Source organism: Leptodactylus fuscus, chromosome 4 (assembly GCF_031893055.1).
Source record: "Leptodactylus fuscus isolate aLepFus1 chromosome 4, aLepFus1.hap2, whole genome shotgun sequence".
NCBI classification, from domain to species: Eukaryota; Metazoa; Chordata; class Amphibia; order Anura; family Leptodactylidae; genus Leptodactylus; species Leptodactylus fuscus.
Genome location: NC_134268.1, coordinates 98451257 through 98470825, shown reverse-complemented (window position 1 = coordinate 98470825; position 19569 = coordinate 98451257). Strand labels below are relative to the sequence as shown.

Genomic DNA, 19569 nt, shown 5'->3' with positions numbered 1-19569 from the left:
AAATAAATTCTCTTTCTGCTCCTAGACAAAGTCCTCTAGGACAAAAGAATATTAGAGAAGTGTAACATATGTAACCAAAGCTGGACATGCCCACAGCTTTCTTATTTCCATAAACAAGCCATGAATTTTATATCACATTTTTATGGCTCTATGTATGTTTGGAATAAATATGACCCTTTGGTTTACATAATATTACAGAAGTATTCATTACAAGCAGGAAAAATGTCAGTTATACAAGTCAGGGAAATTGAGGGTCTGTATAAAGAGATCTATATAATAGAGGGCACAAAATTTCAACTTTATGTTGAGCAGCATTAATGGGGTTATTCCCCCCCTCGTTCCTTCATTGCTGGGCGGAGTGCCTGGTTCTCCTGGCCAGTAAGGTACCAGCTCAGCATGATGACGTTACAACCAGCTTTAGACATTCGAAACTTGACGGACAGGAGTGGCCGCTGAAGATTGTGGTTTAGCAACAAATCAATCTCTGCAGTGCTCTATGACCTAGCCTGTGCATCCATTGGTGGGATACAGACCTAGTTCGGTATAAACACCTTTTCAAATCCAACTCCTGACTTTTCACACAAGCTTGCCTTATAGTATTATCTGTGACACTTGTTCTTATTACTAAAACTTATCGAGGGTCAGCAGAAACTGACTAAACTAACCATTCCAAACATTCAAAATTCACAAAGAATGGGCCATTTTCATACAAGTGTATTATGGCTCTTGTACAGAAGCCATATATATTGAGGATACAGAATGGAATTGGGTCACATAGCGCAGTAATGCAGTTTTTTTCCTTTTATCTTGCTTGATATATTTATATTTATATATTTATTTAATGAACAGAGTCAATACATTTGTGTGAAAGTGGAAGATTTCATAGAAATTGTAAAATTATAAATATTAATATAAAAATTACTGTGATGTAGAATTGTAGCGTTTTTCTGTTTAGGCCTACTTACAACTTTGGCTAGGCCATACTTATATAATGAACCATGAAGACATTCTTAGAACAACATTTTTGAATCGGGACCACATATGCATTTGTGAACATGTCACTAGCTCTGTATTATTCTGCCCTATTGAAACTAAGATTTATACTCTAAGCAGATGTCACATTGCCCAAGAAAAGATTTACTTTTAACATTAATATATGTTCAGTGAAGGCTCCTTCTTGAGCATAAGATACACACATTTAGGCCCACAGTGACTTGTATCGTCTGCTAAGAAAATGTAGAACTCAGCAGCTTCTTGCTGTATTCCCTCCACTAGATACTGCATGCCTAGCAGTACTTGAGAAGCCGTCTTGGGTTATAAACACAACGGCCAGCACTAATGTCCCCATTTGTCATACCAATTACAGAGCAGACCAATGCCATCACTAAATACTCACACTGCAACCTCCAGAGCTCATTCAGCTCGTAAATTAAGGGTTTTTTTCCCTTTTCGTAAGGTTCACAGTGACTTCATTACTGAAGCTGAATGTGCCCCTTGTAAAGGTTTATAAAATCTGAAACTAGCTCCTTAGCATAGCTTGTTGCTTCAAGCTACATAAGGTCTTGGACACAGCATAATGATCTAAACATAGAGAAAAACATCCATCTGCTTTGTATCGAATTAATAAACTGCTTGACCACTTCTTTACAGCACAGAGTGTTGGACAACTTTATAAATTCACCAATTTCAGGATGGACTGAAAAATTAATTTTATAATTCTTTTGCGCAAAGCAACACTTCAAGGTCCAGGCCGATAATCTGATAATTTACAAGGAATTCACAGTAAGCATATAATAGAAAGTGCAGATTGTCTAAAAGCATTGATAACCAACTAGATGTCTAAAGAAAACGTGGCCGCCATGCGCCTAAAATGCAGTCCTCAGAGAAAGGCAAGTTCATATGGAGCAGCTAAATTCTTCATGATAATGATTAGTGCTGTTGTATGCTTTATTATAAGCCTCTGTTATATTTTCCTGTTTTTCATGTTTTTCTTTTCATTTTTTTTTCTCCAGCTAAATTAAATATATAGAGAAAATACTGACCAAAAGCACGACTGTGTGAAAGAGCTCGCTTACTGCTTCACCCAACTCTATGGAAAAAGGAGCTGGCCCTATAACAGTCCAAGGACACATTTAAGAACCTCACAATATGCCTATTGGTTGACCACTACATTAAGCACTACTATAGGCTTATTTACACATCTGCATTTTGTAGATCTGTGATGTTCTTGTTATCCATGGACTACATGTAAATTCATCGATTTTAATGACTATATACAGGTGCACATACTGAGACATGCTCTATTTTGGTCCATTCATTCATTCATTCTAGTCAGTGAAAATTATGAAAAGACGACCGGGATGCCATCCATGGGCTGTTTATTTTTCATGGAGACAAAGACACACTATTCCTAGACTCACTTATGTCCTCACTAATGCCCAATCCTAGTCAATACCTTTGGATGATTATTGCATGGTGGCACAAATTAAAAAGAGAAGCCAAAGCACTCAGTTTCTAGTATAAAAGAAGTTTTATGTCATGCATTACACTTGGGAGGGGCTTTAGCTCTTTGAAGTCTTAACAGTATAATGCTCAATTTTCCCCATTCCCCTCCAAGCTCTCTATGATGAACACAGTCAGGCATGACCATGTGGCAATCTGCTGGCAGTAAAGGGTGTGAATGGTAGAGCAGGGAACTGAATGCTCCATTTTTCATCATGGTATTCAACTTTATCTGGTCACGGGTGGCATGTCCATAAAGAAAAGACGTGCTGCCCATAACGGTAAGACAGCCCATGAAGATTGTTCCACTGAATCTGGGATGATTGAGAGATAGGCTATGAATCATCTCCTTTCACCGACATCTTTAAAAGCTATAGAATTGTATTAATATAAAGCAAACATTCTGTGACGGAAGCCCTACATGGACAGGGGAGAGAGAAGTAGCTTGAACTAATGACAGGTGTGGTTCAGGTCACCCCGAACTCCATGCAGGCACCATAGCCAAGCTAAAGTCTGAGATCATAGCTCTGCCCTGATGCAGAGGAGCTAAAAAGCAGAAAAGTCCTAGGAGAAAATCCAAAACTTTACAGATACTGATTACATAATATTTTTGAGGTCACGACACAGTGTCACTTTAATAGTATCACCTTTTATACACATACACTAGAGTCAACCATAGTCTTTTTATGCTTCAGATCAATGGTTTTCCATGAAAAATATCTTAGGAAAATGTTATTACAGTAGTAAACTTGCTGTAAGTTGTGCATATGGTACTTCTGATGCATTTTATTGGACAAAAGTGTCAATGCAAATTAAAATTCTTTACCTTTAAAGAGGACCTTTCACCATATCCGGGCACAGGCAGTTCTATATACTGCCAGAAAGCTGACAGTGCGCTGAATTCAGCGCACTGTCGGCTTTCCCGATCTGTGCCCGGTGTGAAGAGCTTACGGCCCGGTACCGTAGCTCTTCTATGGTCAGAAGGGCGTTTCTGACCATTAGCCAGAGACGTCCTTCTGCCTCGCGGCGCCAATCGCGCTGTACTGTGGAGCCGGGAGGAACGCCCCCCTCCCTCTGCTCACACAGCTTGTCCGTAGACTAGCATTATCAGGAGCGGGAGGGGGGAGTTCCTCCCGGCTCCACAGCACAGCGCGATTGGCGCCGCGAGGCAGAAGGACGTCTCTGGCTAATGGTCAGAAACGCCCTTCTGACTGTAAAGCGCTACGGTTCCGGGACCGATAGCGCTTTACACCGGGCACGGATCGGGAAAGCCGACAGTGCGCTGAATTCAGCGCACTGTCAGCTTTCTGGCAGTATATAACACTGCCTGTGCCCAGATATGGTGAAAGGTCCTCTTTAAGATATTAAACAAGCTGTTAGAGTCTTTCTGTACAACACTTCCTACAATGCATCCACAGTGTTTTGTGTGTTTGTGTGTGTAAATAAGAGTTTAGGACAGTTGCAGCCTTCAGCAAGTTTTGGAAAAGAGTAAACTAAACAATGGATCATTATATTAAAGCAAAAGCTTGCAAGTTGTGATCAGTATATAACAAAGCTAAATAACGTTGCACAATAGAAAACATAGCATAGTGGATGACTACTAAATGACAACTTATCTGGTAGTGGTAAAGGTCAAAAAACACATCCAATATGTATAATGTCCAGACAAAAAAATCCCTTATTCCACAAAGTCTCAAATATTTCCCATTTTTAAAAAATAAAATACAGATTATGGAACCTAAATATGCACAAAGGAATACCTCAGGCCTAATTGTTAATTCAGTCACATCTGTGTGTCAAAATTGTGCAAATCGACTTGACAGGAAGAGAAAAAAAAAGTGAGTTTGTGTATAGAAAAGGAGAGGGGGCAACTACACAGATGCAAGTTGGACATGCTAAGCAATTCATCATACTGCAAATGGATGAAGGGATACCAGCAAATCAAACCCAGAGTACCATATGTTCCCATTACAGGGAAAATTTTATCTTGCATAAATTGATAAAAGCCATGCCAACTGACAGTTGTTCCTTCTGGTTTATCTACTACTTTTTTCTTTTTTAATTTACCAAGATTGCATTACATTATCTTAGACGACAATTTTTATGCTCTGGTGTAAGCAAAATCTTGCATCCTGCACAAAGTACAAGTCCTCAAGGATCTGAAACAAATGTTTGACTATTTCACAAAGTGACATTTTAGTGCTGTAGAATGATATAGATGAATAGTCTAGCTTGTATTTTACATTTGCTATCACTGAGGCGCATTATAATGAAGGCAAAGGTCTGTAAAAAAGTACAATACCCTTACCACATAATAGACAAAGTTCACTATCATGGAGGGTCCAGAGGCTATTGTTACAGAACATTGCATTAACCCTCTCCAGATATATGCTGTAATAGTACGACGGATGCCGGGTATGTATGGCAGCTGCTCAGGAAAAAAAAAAAAAAAAAAACGGAATACCAAACACATTAAAAATCAGTTAGCTAAGAAACCACACAGACCCCATTGACTATAATGGGGTCCATGTGGTTTCCGCACGAATTATGCAAGCAGTACTTTTCTCTCTACATGTTTCATGCGGAAACCACACGGACCTCATTACAGTCTATGGGGTCCGTGTGGTTTCTTAGCTAACTGCTTTTTAATGCGTTTGGTATTCCGTTCGGGGAGTCCCCAAGCGCACTCCCCAAACGCAGATGTGAACCAGGCTTTATAGAGGCTGGAGCTCAGCAAACAAATAAAACTCTTAGTATCAGTATGTAAAACAATGACTTCTTACCTTGGAAAGACTGCTTTGCCCGATCGACCAACTCATCTATAGAGTAACTGGCAAGCTCTCCTCTAGCATGTTTAGTTTTGCAGTACGTACATGCATTTAAACAGCTGTAAACAAACAAAACACATAATTACCAAAAGAATAACTAAAAAAATAATGAGAGTCCACTAAGGAAAAAAAAAAAAAAAAAAAGGAGTCCAATGTGTGATCCCTGCTTAATCACTGACAGTAACTGGGGACACACATATACACAAGAGTGGAAATCATCCAGTAGATACTGCCCACTTGGCTACAATGTACATAAATGTAAAGAGAAACTCCAATTATAAAACAACCTTTCTACTGTATATTGAATTATTTAGGAGATTATTACAAAAAAAATCTAATATAACTGGAGAATGAAACATTCTCTAATAAAATACAGTTATAGAGAGTTCTATAAGATTGCAGCGTTTCCTATATTCACCTGTACTATTCTTTATGAAAAGCTGTTTTGTAAGATGAATCAGCACATGTTCTACTGCTAAACTACTTATTATATCAATCTGTTCGGCTCTTCCTGCTTTATGCCATGCTGACTGCAGACAGGACTGCATTTTTATGTGATTGTTTTACTTGGGGTATGCCTTTAAAGCAAACCTAAGAAAATAGTGAGTGTCTACCAAGACCTACATAACCTGTTCTTACTGATGCTTTGCCATACCTGTAAGAGAGGTTTATAGAGCTCTGTGTGACATTATTCATGAAATCATTCCCAAAAAATGTTTTTGGTATACAGCTAACTTCACCTGTGTAAACAGAATGGTACACAGTATTCTTTGCTTTCCATCTTCTTGTTACGACTCAAACCTATCCCCCTTCTTTTCAGACATCCCTTCAAGCACCCATTTGCAACAACAAATTATACTTCTAAAAACTGTATCAAACAGAAGGCGCAGTGACCATGTGAGCAAAGAGATCCTGTTCATGATGCAGTATAACTTGCTCAGAATTGTATAGCATTACAAGTTGACCTGTGCACAGACTGAGAAACGAAGCATATGGCATGTACCACTTGTGAAAATCCTCAGAAAAGCACATAGGATAAATAACTGCGCCATATTATAACTATTTATGAGAATACTGAGGAACTATTAGTATTTTAAATCAGTGTGTTACATAAGGGCTCGCTCACATCTGCGGCCCGGTCTCCGTACTTAGGTTTCCGTTTCCTGCCTAAAACACAGGCAGGATACGGAAACCTGCAGGAGACTTTCTCACCCATTCATTTGAATGGGTGAGAAAGCTGTCCGGCCATGCGCGGCAGTGAGCGTTTTGCGCTCTCCGCCGCAAAACCGGGTTTTATAATCCGGACACAGAGTCGGACATGCAGTACTCTGTGTCCGGATAAAAAAATCCGGTTTCGCGGCGGAGAGCGCAAAACGCTCACCGCCGCGCACGGCCGGACCCGGTCTATGGTTTCCGTCTTCTGCCATGCAGAAGACGGAAACCATAGAACGGAGACCCAAGACGCAGGTGTGAACCCAGCGTTAGTTGTAATTGTACAATAGGGCTTTAGTCATTTCTGGCCAACACATTTTAGCTAAAAAATTTACTTAAAGGGGTACCCCCACGTCACATACTTACCCGTCTTCGTTCCTCTAAAATCTTCAGTCTTCCGGCTTTGTCTCGTCATTGGTAGGCGGGGTCACATATGCAAAGCCAAGCGGCGAGATGCCGCCGGCCCTGCGTGCGCGCTCATACACCATTCTACCCTTCACAATGCGAATACAGACCCGACACCCTGCGGGTCTGTATTAGCATTGTGAAGGTTAGACTGGTGTATGAGCTTGCACGCAGGGCCGGCGGCAACTTGCCGCTTGGCTTTGCATATGTGACCCCGGAGCGGAACAGCATCGCTTCTGCCGCTGCTGTCTTCATGCAGGGCAGAAGCATAGCGATGTGCCTGTGCCGGCGTCTAACAGTCCCCAGCATCCGCCTATTACAGCGGATGCCGGGGAGTTAGACGCCGGCACAGGTGAAGCCAGCAACATCGCTATGTGCCTGCCCTGCATGAAGACAGCAGCGGCAGAAGCGATGCTGTTATTCCGCTCCTCCGCCCCCCTGCCCCGGAATAGCAGCATCGCTTCTGCCGCTGCTGGCTTCATGCAGGGCAGGCACATAGCGATGTTGCTGGCTTCACCTGTCCCCCAAAGGGTAAACTACCCCCCCCCCCCCTCCAGGCTCGTTCCCGTGCACTTAGCCCCTCCTCCCTCCCCCCTCAGAGCAGGCTGACATCACTTGACTCAGGTCAGGGCTGTGGCCACAAAAAAATGAATAAAGTGAGATAGTGGCCAAACAAAGCAGTTTTGCTGAAGCAGTGTATTTAGGAAAAGTCTTACATTTACAAGCATTATAGATAGGATCCTTGTGACGGGACAACCCCTTTAATAAAGAATAATCATTACTGATAATCCATAAAGACGATCTATCAGTGATTTTGAATCCTCCAAACTGATGACAGAGCTACAGTGAAGGAAATAATTATTTCCACAGTATCTTCTCCCAATCACTCTCACACTCTCACAGATTGGTCAGATGAGACAAAAATTGAGCTATTTGGCATTAACTCAACTCGCCGTGTTTGAAGGAAGAGAAATGCTGCTTAAGAGCTAAAGAACACCGTCCCCACTGTCAAGCATGGAGGTGGAAACCTTATGTTTTAGGGGTGGAGCCATGTCCCATAAAATCCTGAGTGACAACCTCCTTCCCTCCGCCAGGACATTAAAAATGGTTGTATGAATCAAAACATACAGCCAAGACAACAAAGGAGTGGCTCTAAAAGAAGCAGATTAAGGTCATGGAGTGGCCTCGCCATTCTCCAGACCTTATTTCCCATAGAAAAATTATGGAGGGAGCTGAAGTTCCAAGTTGCCAAGCGACAGAGTCAAAATTTTAATGATTTAGAGATGATCTGCAAAGAGGAGAGGCCTTGACGTGCGAAAACCTCATCATCACCTACAAAAAAACATCTGACTGCTGTGTGCGCCAACAAGGGTTTTGCCACCAAGTATCAAGTCTTTTTTACCAGAGGGATCAAATACTTATTTCTCTATGCAAAATGCAAATACATTTATACAATGTGATTTTCTGGATTTTATTTTTGATACTCTCTCACTGTTAAAATTATCCTACCCTTAAAAATATAGACTGTTCAGGTCTGTGTCAGCGGGCAAACTTACAAAATCAGCAAGGGATCAAATACTTATTTCTTTCACTGTATACAGGCAATGAGCCTAGAATATAAACATACCTATATGAATGGTCATTACTGAAATATCCAAGTTTCAATGTCCCTGTGACCAGAATTGTAATCTGTACTGAACTCTCCCCAGCCCCTCCCCTCCGTTCCACTAAGGAGCCACCACTCGGAGGTGATGGGAACGGCTGCACATGAAGAGAATTTCCCCTGGACAGTTGGTAGCCCAGAGCTAAAGGAATTAAACATGGGATTTCTCAGTCATGCAATAAGCATGAACATGCACAAAGCCATATTTACACTGCACTTTCTGTCACCTATACAGCTCTGTCTGCCGTTCTGAGAAGACAAGCGCTCTTTAAAACGTTCCACAACTCCGTGTAAGAAGAAGCAGCGAGTGCAAAACTGTTTTAGGAGGCACAGAGGATTCAACTTAAGACACAGAGATCCAATTGTAGCAGGAGAAAAACAAGTTAGTTGCTCAAAAAGTAGACAGAGAACAATAGAACGTAAACAGTATGTGCAAACACCATTTCTGTCACTATTTGCACTTGCTCTTGTGACAAACATATTTTACACAAACAGTGCCCTCCTTCCTTGTTTCTAGTCAAACAAGTTAATTGAAAATATTCAGTTAATAATGGTCTGGCAAACAAATGGCAAACAATAAGATATAAAGTCAGTGATTCATAGCCGGGCATTGCCAGTGCATTGTGTGCTTGTGGTTTTAGAATGACTGCTGTGAAATACTGCATAAAGCTAGAGCTAACAAAGTCATATACATACCCGTATACATTAGCAAATAGCAAAATTCCAGTATGATCCAGGAATACTGGAGAGCATAGAATATCACTGTGACCTACACCCGGTTTTCGTCAGTATGCAAATGAGGTCTCTTGCAGCACTAGGGGCGGGCCCCAGAGCTCAAACAGCACTGGGGGCGTCCCTAATGCTGCAAGAGAACTCTCCAGCGAAGCCTCCATCTTCTTCAGGAACGTCCTCGTCACGCGTCTTCTTCCGGCACTATTGTCTAGGTGAGATCTGCCTATCCAAAGCCTCAGACCACTTGCCTATATATTTGTGAGATAGGGTGGCTTTTCCTCTGGAGAGGAGATGAGTCTGTAGATACCCGAGATCAGACCTCTCCTAGATGCCAGTAGCAACCAGAGACACTCAGAAATCACTTAAAACAATGCTATAGGTATATTGAAGTATTTATTATATCCCATTAATAGCACTAACAGACCTTTAAAAAAAAATTGCCCCGAAAACCCCTTTAAATATTTTGAATAGACCAACTGTGGATCATCACTTGTTTGAAAAGCATTCACAAGCCTTGAATAAAACCTTACGGGGATGATAAAACAATTGTTGGTCCCTATACCATTTGCATCATTGTTGGGAGAATAACTAGTTTACACAATTTCTCAGCTACAAAAAAAAAAAGATGTACCGTAAATCAGCTGATAAAAGTTTGTCTGTTGGCTGAATGCAAGGACTTTTACCTATGCCCTTGATGTCAAAACTATGGCACATGTGCCAGAGGAAGCACTCAGAGTACTCTCTGTTGGCACACGTGCTGTCACTTCATCCAGGCTTTCCAAGAGTTTATCATGGGGAATCCAGAACAGGATTTCCCGTTAGTGAGCAAGTACTTCTTTCAGCTGTATGTGTAAATGCACAACTGAAAACGGTCAGTGTAAGCCACGGGTCCGCAACTTACACTGACAGAAGAATGTGACTTCTGCCCCGACACGCGGTATTACGTCATTCATCTGCGCCTGCACTGTAGTGGAAGAAGGAGGTAAGATAAGTAGCATATTATTCTGTATATGGGCCACTGTGGAGAATATAAATACTGTGTGGGGGCCTACTGTGGAGCATATAACACAGTGTGGGGCCACTGTAGAGCATATACTACTACCGTATGTAGAGGCCACTGTGGAACATATAACACAGTGTGGGTGCCCACTGTGGAATATATTATACTGTGTGGCAGACAGTGTTTTTCTTTAAGATAAAAGATATTAAAGTAGCAGGTTTTTTTTTCCCAAAATAAAACCTTAGTATTAAGGTTGAATTGCCATGTTGGCACATTGCAGTAAATTAGTGGTTTTTGGGTTACAGTTTGGACCATCACTGACCTATGCCAATGAAAGCAATGAGCATGCTTTTCAGCCCACATAAAAGGCAGCAAATTAGGTAGCTGCTCAAAGATTAAGTGTTGTGGATCATTAGTACTTCACTATGACAGACATGTGGAGAATTTAAGACAAATCTCTCATAATTAAAATGCAAAACAATCTACCAGTAGAGAGTTATACAACACAATGAGCAAGCGGATACATAGATCTGTATGAAGAGCGTTAGTACAAGTAGAATTTTATTCATTTAACTCTCTGATGATTCTGAGCTTAAAAATACAGTGAATGGTGTTACTTAAAGGGTTTGTCCAGAATAACCAATTTATTTTTTTTAATATGGGGGGAAAAAACAACACTCACCTGTCCCCGATGCTCCAGTGTCTCCCAAAATAGTCTGGTCCTGCTGCTCCAGTTTTTCCTTCTGGCTCAAGTACCTGCCGCACATAACCATTGAGGCCAATCAGCCTAAGAAAACGACACAATATTCAACAGGTCCCATGTCCTTTCCTTAGGCCACTGATTTGCCTCAGAGGGGTCATATACGGCGGAAACTTCCACCGGTAGAAAACATTGGAGCGGCAAGACCGGACTTTGCTAGAAGACACAGGGAAGAGTTATGTTTTTATTTGTTTTCTTCCACAGCCTCATATTACAAAATTGGTTATCCTGGAGAGCTCCTTAAACCCTTTAATGACCAGATCGAAAAGTGTGTTAAGGACCAGGCCTCATTTTTCCAAAACGGACATGTATCACTTTATATGGCAATAACTTTGAGAACTATGACATACACAAATGATTTTTTTTTTCTTACTGGTTTTTTTGTGACACATTGTGCTTCATGTTCAAACATGAAGCACAATGTGTCACAAAAAAACCAGTAAGAAAAAAAAAATCATTTGTGTATGTCATAGTTCTCAAAGTTATTGCCATATAAAGTGATACATGTCCTCAAGGTAAATGATCAATATTTGTTTATTTATTTAAAAAAAAAAATAGTAAATTTGATGGAAAATAAAAATAAAAAATAGCGATATTCAAAATGTGAAATGCTCTGCTTTTCAGACATTTAGTCATACCACCCAAATACATTAATAACTATTATCTACCATATCTTTGCTTTATATTGGCATAATCTTTTAATTTTACTTTAGCCCATTGACGACGAAGGACGTACTAGTACTTGGCGCATGTGGGCATAATAATATGCCCGGTGATAGCCATCCACTTACTATCTGAGCGGGCAGCATTGGGAGCGGGTGTTCGCTGTAACTGACTGTTGCGGTCAAATATGCTCGGCTCCGACTAGGGGTTAATGGAGTGTCAGCTTTCAGATAGTGAGCGGGTGGTCGGCCAGGACGTACTATTATAAGCTCATGCTCGTTAATCGGATAATCACTGGGAGCATTCCCTATATACGTATGCATACATAGATCATTGACAGTCACCAGGACCACCAGATACTGCAAAATACAAGTTGTACTGAATGCTTTACCAAAAAAAAAAAAAATCTGCTTAGCTCTTCCTGCTCCACAACATCATGCTGGCAGATAGTATGCTTTTGTAACATGCAACTTTCTAAACAGCATTTAATAAGCCACTTGTTATAGGCAACTACATTGATTAATTCACCATTTCAAAAAAAATGATTTTGAGATATAGATATATATATATATATATATATATATATATATATATATATATATCTTTAGCATACATAAGGGTCTCTTCCATGTACAAAAATACATTTTCAGTCCACAATCTAGCACAGGCTCCTAGAGCTGTGAGAGGGTATTTTAAAATGACAAAACGGAACAATTCATGCCAGAGAAGTGCCTTTCTGAACTTTACTATGTGGCTGAATTTGCCTTAGGCCAAATTATTACCTTCAAAGGGCCATTAAAAGACCTGTGCAGGAGATTTTGATGGTCTGAGTCATATTCTTAGCAAACAAGTTTCCACATCTGAAAGAGATCCCAGTTGGAGCACTACATTGTCTCAGACAAAGGTTAAAGCGGTACTGGAAGTCAACTGCTCTCATCTCACAGACTGGATGTTTGACCAGACAGCACTAGGCCTGAAATGACGATGTAAGACAGTCTTAATAGATCTCATGAGACAAGCTACAGAAGCTGTCATTGTCAATGCTGTGTCAGAAACAGAAAGGCCATCTCATTAAAGAGTATACACATAAAAAGCAACCTTATGTATAACTTGCTGTCACAGTTTGTACACTACAACCATTGACATCTGATAAAAATATGTCTTTAAGAAAAGCTGCCTTCATGCCAAAATATCTGTCATAATTCTGCCAGTGAACCTTATTTGAGAGCGCTGAAAAAAACACTGTTGAAAGATTTATGAACTGAAACCGGATTAGTATGAGCTGGTAAAACACAGACTTGACTGTAAAAGCATAAATTTACCAACGATAAAACTGCCTAAAGATTGGTTACTTAGGTTAAAAGCACGTAAAACAGGATGCTAAAATAATCCTGGCTCTTCTCATGGCTAACCTGCATGGGTAGAACATTACTATAGTAAAAAAAAAAAAAAAAAAAAAAAAAAAAAAACACTTTAGATTGTGCTGCTTTAAGAACGCTAAAATTAGCCTGCTAACTAGAGATGAGCGAACAGTGTTCTATCGAACTCATGTTCGATCGGATATTAGGCTGTTCGGCATGTTCGAATCGAATCGAACACCGCGTGGTAAAGTGCGCCATTACTCGATTCCCCTCCCACCTTCCCTGGCGCCTTTTTTGCTCCAATAACAGCGCAGGGTAGGTGGGACAGGAACTACGACACCGGTGACGTTGAAAAAAGTAGGCAAAACCCATTGGCTGCCGAAAACATGTGACCTCTAATTTAAAAGAACAGCGCCGCCCAGCTTCGCGTCATTCTGAGCTTGCAATTCACCGAGGACGGAGGTTTCCGTCCAGTTAGCTAGGGGTTAGATTCTGGGTAGGCAGGGACAGGCTAGGATAGGAAGGAGAAGACAACCAACAGCTCTTGTAAGAGCTAAATTCCAGGGAGAAGCTTGTCAGTGTAACGTGGCACTGACGGGCTCAATCGCCGCAACCCAGCTTTCCCAGGATCCTGAATGGAATACACTGTCAGTGTATTCCCGTATACCCGATATATACCCCCGATACCCGTTCCAACGGTGTGCCCCCCCACCTTCACCCCAGAAATACCCTGCAAGTCCCCTAGCAATAGAATTGGGGCTATATACACCCACTATTTTTGCTACTGCCATATAGTGCCATTGTCTCACTGGGAATTCAAAGAATATATTGGGCTTACATATAACTTCAATTCCAGGGAGAAGCTTGTCAGTGTAACGTGGCACTGACGGGCTCAATCGCCGCAACCCAGCTTTCCCAGGATCCTGAATGGAACACACTGACAGTGTATTCCCGTATACCCCATATATACACCCCAAATCCCCGTTCCAACGGTGTGCCCCCCCACCTTCACCTCAGAAATACCCTGCAAGTCCCCTAGCAATAGAATTGGGGCTATATACACCCACAATTTTTGCTACTGGTATACAGTGCCATTGTCTCACTGGCAATTCAAAGAATATATGGGGGTTATGTGCACCCACAATTTTTAATACTGCTATACAGTGCCATTGTCTGACTGGGAATTCAAAGAATATATGGGGGTTATGTGCACCCACAATTTTTAATACTGGTATATAGTGCCATTGTCTGACTGGGAATTCAAAGAATATATGGGGGTTACGTGCACCCACAATTTTTAATACTGGTATACAGTGCCATTGTCTGACTGGGAATTCAAAGAATATATGGGGGTTATGTGCACCCACAATTTTTAATACTGGTATATAGTGCCATTGTCTGACTGGGAATTTAAAGAATATATGGGGGTTACGTGCACCCACAATTTTTAATACTGCTATACAGTGCCATTGTCTGACTGGGAATTCAAAGAATATATGGGGGTTATGTGCACCCACAATTTTTAATACTGGTATACAGTGCCATTGTCTGACTGGGAATTCAAAGAATATATGGGGGTTATGTGCACCCACAATTTTTACTACTGGTATACAGTGCCATTGTCTGACTGGGAATTCAAAGAATATATGGGGGTTACGTGCACCCACAATTTTTAATACTGGTATACAGTGCCATTGTCTGACTGGGAATTCAAAGAATATATGGGGGTTATGTGCACCCACAATTTTTAATACTGGTATACAGTGCCATTGTCTGACTGGGAATTCAAAGAATATATGGGGGTTATGTGCACCCACAATTTTTACTACTGGTATACAGTGCCATTGTCTGACTGGGAATTCAAAGAATATATGGGGGTTACGTGCACCCACAATTTTTAATACTGGTATACAGTGCCATTGTCTGACTGGGAATTCAAAGAATATATGGGGGTTATGTGCACCCACAATTTTTAATACTGGTATATAGTGCCATTGTCTGACTGGGAATTCAAAGAATATATGGGGGTTACGTGCACCCACAATTTTTAATACTGCTATACAGTGCCATTGTCTGACTGGGAATTCAAAGAATATATGGGGGTTATGTGCACCCACAATTTTTAATACTGGTATACAGTGCCATTGTCTGACTGGGAATTCAAAGAATATATGGGGGTTACGTGCACCCACAATTTTTAATACTGCTATACAGTTCCTTTGTCTCACTGGGAATTCAAAGAATATATGGGGGTTATGTGCACCCACAATTTTTAATACTGCTATACAGTTCCTTTGTCTCACTGGGAATTCAAAGAATATATGGGGGTTATGTGCACCCACAATTTTTAATACTGCTATACAGTTCCTTTGTCTCACTGGGAATTCAAAGAATATATGGGGGTTATGTGCACCCACAATTTTTAATACTGGTATACAGTGCCATTGTCTGACTGGGAATTCAAAGAATATATGGGGGTTATGTGCACCCACAATTTTTACTACTGGTATACAGTGCCATTGTCTGACTGGGAATTCAAAGAATATATGGGGGTTACGTGCACCCACAATTTTTACTACTGGTATACAGTGCCATTGTCTGACTGGGAATTCAAAGAATATATGGGGGTTATGTGCACCCACAATTTTTAATACTGGTATATAGTGCCATTGTCTGACTGGGAATTCAAAGAATATATGGGGGTTACGTGCACCCACAATTTTTAATACTGCTATACAGTGCCATTGTCTGACTGGGAATTCAAAGAATATATGGGGGTTATGTGCACCCACAATTTTTAATACTGGTATATAGTGCCATTGTCTGACTGGGAATTCAAAGAATATATGGGGGTTACGTGCACCCACAATTTTTAATACTGCTATACAGTGCCATTGTCTGACTGGGAATTCAAAGAATATATGGGGGTTATGTGCACCCACAATTTTTAATACTGCTATACAGTGCCATTGTCTGACTGGGAATTCAAAGAATATATGGGGGTTATGTGCACCCACAATTTTTACTACTGGTATACAGTGCCATTGTCTGACTGGGAATTCAAAGAATATATGGGGGTTACGTGCACCCACAATTTTTAATACTGGTATACAGTGCCATTGTCTGACTGGGAATTCAAAGAATATATGGGGGTTATGTGCACCCACAATTTTTAATACTGGTATACAGTGCCATTGTCTGACTGGGAATTCAAAGAATATATGGGGGTTATGTGCACCCACAATTTTTACTACTGGTATACAGTGCCATTGTCTGACTGGGAATTCAAAGAATATATGGGGGTTACGTGCACCCACAATTTTTAATACTGGTATACAGTGCCATTGTCTGACTGGGAATTCAAAGAATATATGGGGGTTATGTGCACCCACAATTTTTAATACTGGTATATAGTGCCATTGTCTGACTGGGAATTCAAAGAATATATGGGGGTTACGTGCACCCACAATTTTTAATACTGCTATACAGTGCCATTGTCTGACTGGGAATTCAAAGAATATATGGGGGTTATGTGCACCCACAATTTTTAATACTGGTATACAGTGCCATTGTCTGACTGGGAATTCAAAGAATATATGGGGGTTACGTGCACCCACAATTTTTAATACTGCTATACAGTTCCTTTGTCTCACTGGGAATTCAAAGAATATATGGGGGTTATGTGCACCCACAATTTTTAATACTGCTATACAGTTCCTTTGTCTCACTGGGAATTCAAAGAATATATGGGGGTTATGTGCACCCACAATTTTTAATACTGGTATACAGTGCCATTGTCTGACTGGGAATTCAAAGAATATATGGGGGTTATGTGCACCCACAATTTTTAATACTGGTATACAGTGCCATTGTCTGACTGGGAATTCAAAGAATATATGGGGGTTACGTGCACCCACAATTTTTACTACTGGTATACAGTGCCATTGTCTGACTGGGAATTCAAAGAATATATGGGGGTTATGTGCACCCACAATTTTTAATACTGGTATATAGTGCCATTGTCTGACTGGGAATTCAAAGAATATATGGGGGTTACGTGCACCCACAATTTTTAATACTGCTATACAGTGCCATTGTCTGACTGGGAATTCAAAGAATATATGGGGGTTATGTGCACCCACAATTTTTAATACTGGTATACAGTGCCATTGTCTGACTGGGAATTCAAAGAATATATGGGGGTTACGTGCACCCACAATTTTTAATACTGCTATACAGTTCCTTTGTCTCACTGGGAATTCAAAGAATATATGGGGGTTATGTGCACCCACAATTTTTACTACTGGTATACAGTGCCATTGTCTGACTGGGAATTCAAAGAATATATGGGGGTTACGTGCACCCACAATTTTTAATACTGGTATACAGTGCCATTGTCTGACTGGGAATTCAAAGAATATATGGGGGTTATGTGCACCCACAATTTTTACTACTGGTATACAGTGCCATTGTCTGACTGGGAATTCAAAGAATATATGGGGGTTACGTGCACCCACAATTTTTAATACTGGTATACAGTGCCATTGTCTGACTGGGAATTCAAAGAATATATGGGGGTTATGTGCACCCACAATTTTTAATACTGGTATACAGTGCCATTGTCTGACTGGGAATTCAAAGAATATATGGGGGTTATGTGCACCCACAATTTTTACTACTGGTATACAGTGCCATTGTCTGACTGGGAATTCAAAGAATATATGGGGATTACGTGCACCCACAATTTTTAATACTGGTATACAGTGCCATTGTCTGACTGGGAATTCAAAGAATATATGGGGGTTATGTGCACCCACAATTTTTAATACTGGTATACAGTGCCATTGTCTGACTGGGAATTCAAAGAATATATGGGGGTTATGTGCACCCACAATTTTTACTACTGGTATACAGTGCCATTGTCTGACTGGGAATTCAAAGAATATATGGGGGTTACGTGCACCCACAATTTTTAATACTGGTATACAGTGCCATTGTCTGACTGGGAATTCAAAGAATATATGGGGGTTATGTGCACCCACAATTTTTAATACTGGTATACAGTGCCATTGTCTGACTGGGAATTCAAAGAATATATGGGGGTTATGTGCACCCACAATTTTTACTACTGGTATACAGTGCCATTGTCTGACTGGGAATTCAAAGAATATATGGGGGTTACGTGCACCCACAATTTTTAATACTGGTATACAGTGCCATTGTCTCACTGGGAATTCAAAGAATATATGGGGGTTATGTGCACCCACAATTTTTAATACTGGTATATAGTGCCATTGTCTGACTGGGAATTCAAAGAATATATGGGGGTTACGTGCACCCACAATTTTTAATACTGCTATACAGTGCCATTGTCTGACTGGGAATTCAAAGAATATATGGGGGTTATGTGCACCCACAATTTTTAATACTGGTATACAGTGCCATTGTCTGACTGGGAATTCAAAGAATATATGGGGGTTATGTGCACCCACAATTTTTAATACTGCTATACAGTTCCTTTGTCTCACTGGGAATTCAAAGAATATATGGGGGTTATGTGCACCCACAATTTTTAATACTGGTATACAGTGCCATTGTCTCACTGGGAATTCAAAGAATATATGGGGGTTATGTGCACCCACAATTTTTAATACTGGTATATAGTGCCATTGTCTGACTGGGAATTCAAAGAATATATGGGGGTTATGTGCACCCACAATTTTTAATACTGCTATACAGTGCCATTGTCTGACTGGGAATTCAAAGAATATATGGGGGTTATGTGCACCCACAATTTTTAATACTGGTATACAGTGCCATTGTCTCACTGGGAATTCCACAAATAATTTGGGGATTCATTCACCCTACATCTCAGGCTCTTGCCATATTCACCCAGGTTGTCAGTGCTGCACCAGCTCGTTCCCAGACAGCTCGGCCCGAAAAACGCGTTACCTATATAGAGGATTTGGACAATGAAGACAACATGTTCTAAATCTAATGTCTGCACCTTCTCCAGAATTAAAATAAAGGCAGCGTTTAACTTTCAAATAGCACTGCACAAAGGAAGAGCTTATCAGCTTGTCTCATGACATGCTACTGAAAAGTTTCATTTGTGTATCTTAATGTAAATATAGTTGTATAAGCTTTTTGGGTTTTAGGCACTGCCAAGTTATTTATTACCACCCACTCCCTTATAATGATGATGACGCCAAAGTCACTGTGGGTGTTCAGAGCTCACAGCTTTGGGTGACATTTGTCTTGCTCTCTGTCGGTACCAGCTGTCTTTTTGGATACCGTAAAGTTATGTTGACTTTATTAACAGCTATAGAAGCTTTAGCCAGGTTGTGACGGTGTGTAACCCTAACAACACTAAGTGGGATACACATTAATAGTCAGTCTATGTACGCTAAACGTATCACTGAAGTAATTTTTTTTCCCTCTCC

General features: G+C 40.6%; 1 protein-coding gene across 1 annotated transcript in view; it reads right to left on the bottom strand.

Moving 5' to 3' along the window:
- CDKAL1 (CDKAL1 threonylcarbamoyladenosine tRNA methylthiotransferase) overlaps positions 1 to 19569 on the bottom strand; it is a 538831-nt gene that overhangs the window by 341660 nt on the left and 177602 nt on the right. Inside the window, exon 9 of the mRNA XM_075270938.1 lies at positions 5286 to 5389. Within this exon, the coding sequence (XP_075127039.1) occupies positions 5286 to 5389 (104 nt within the window). The remainder of the gene's footprint in view (positions 1 to 5285; positions 5390 to 19569) is intronic.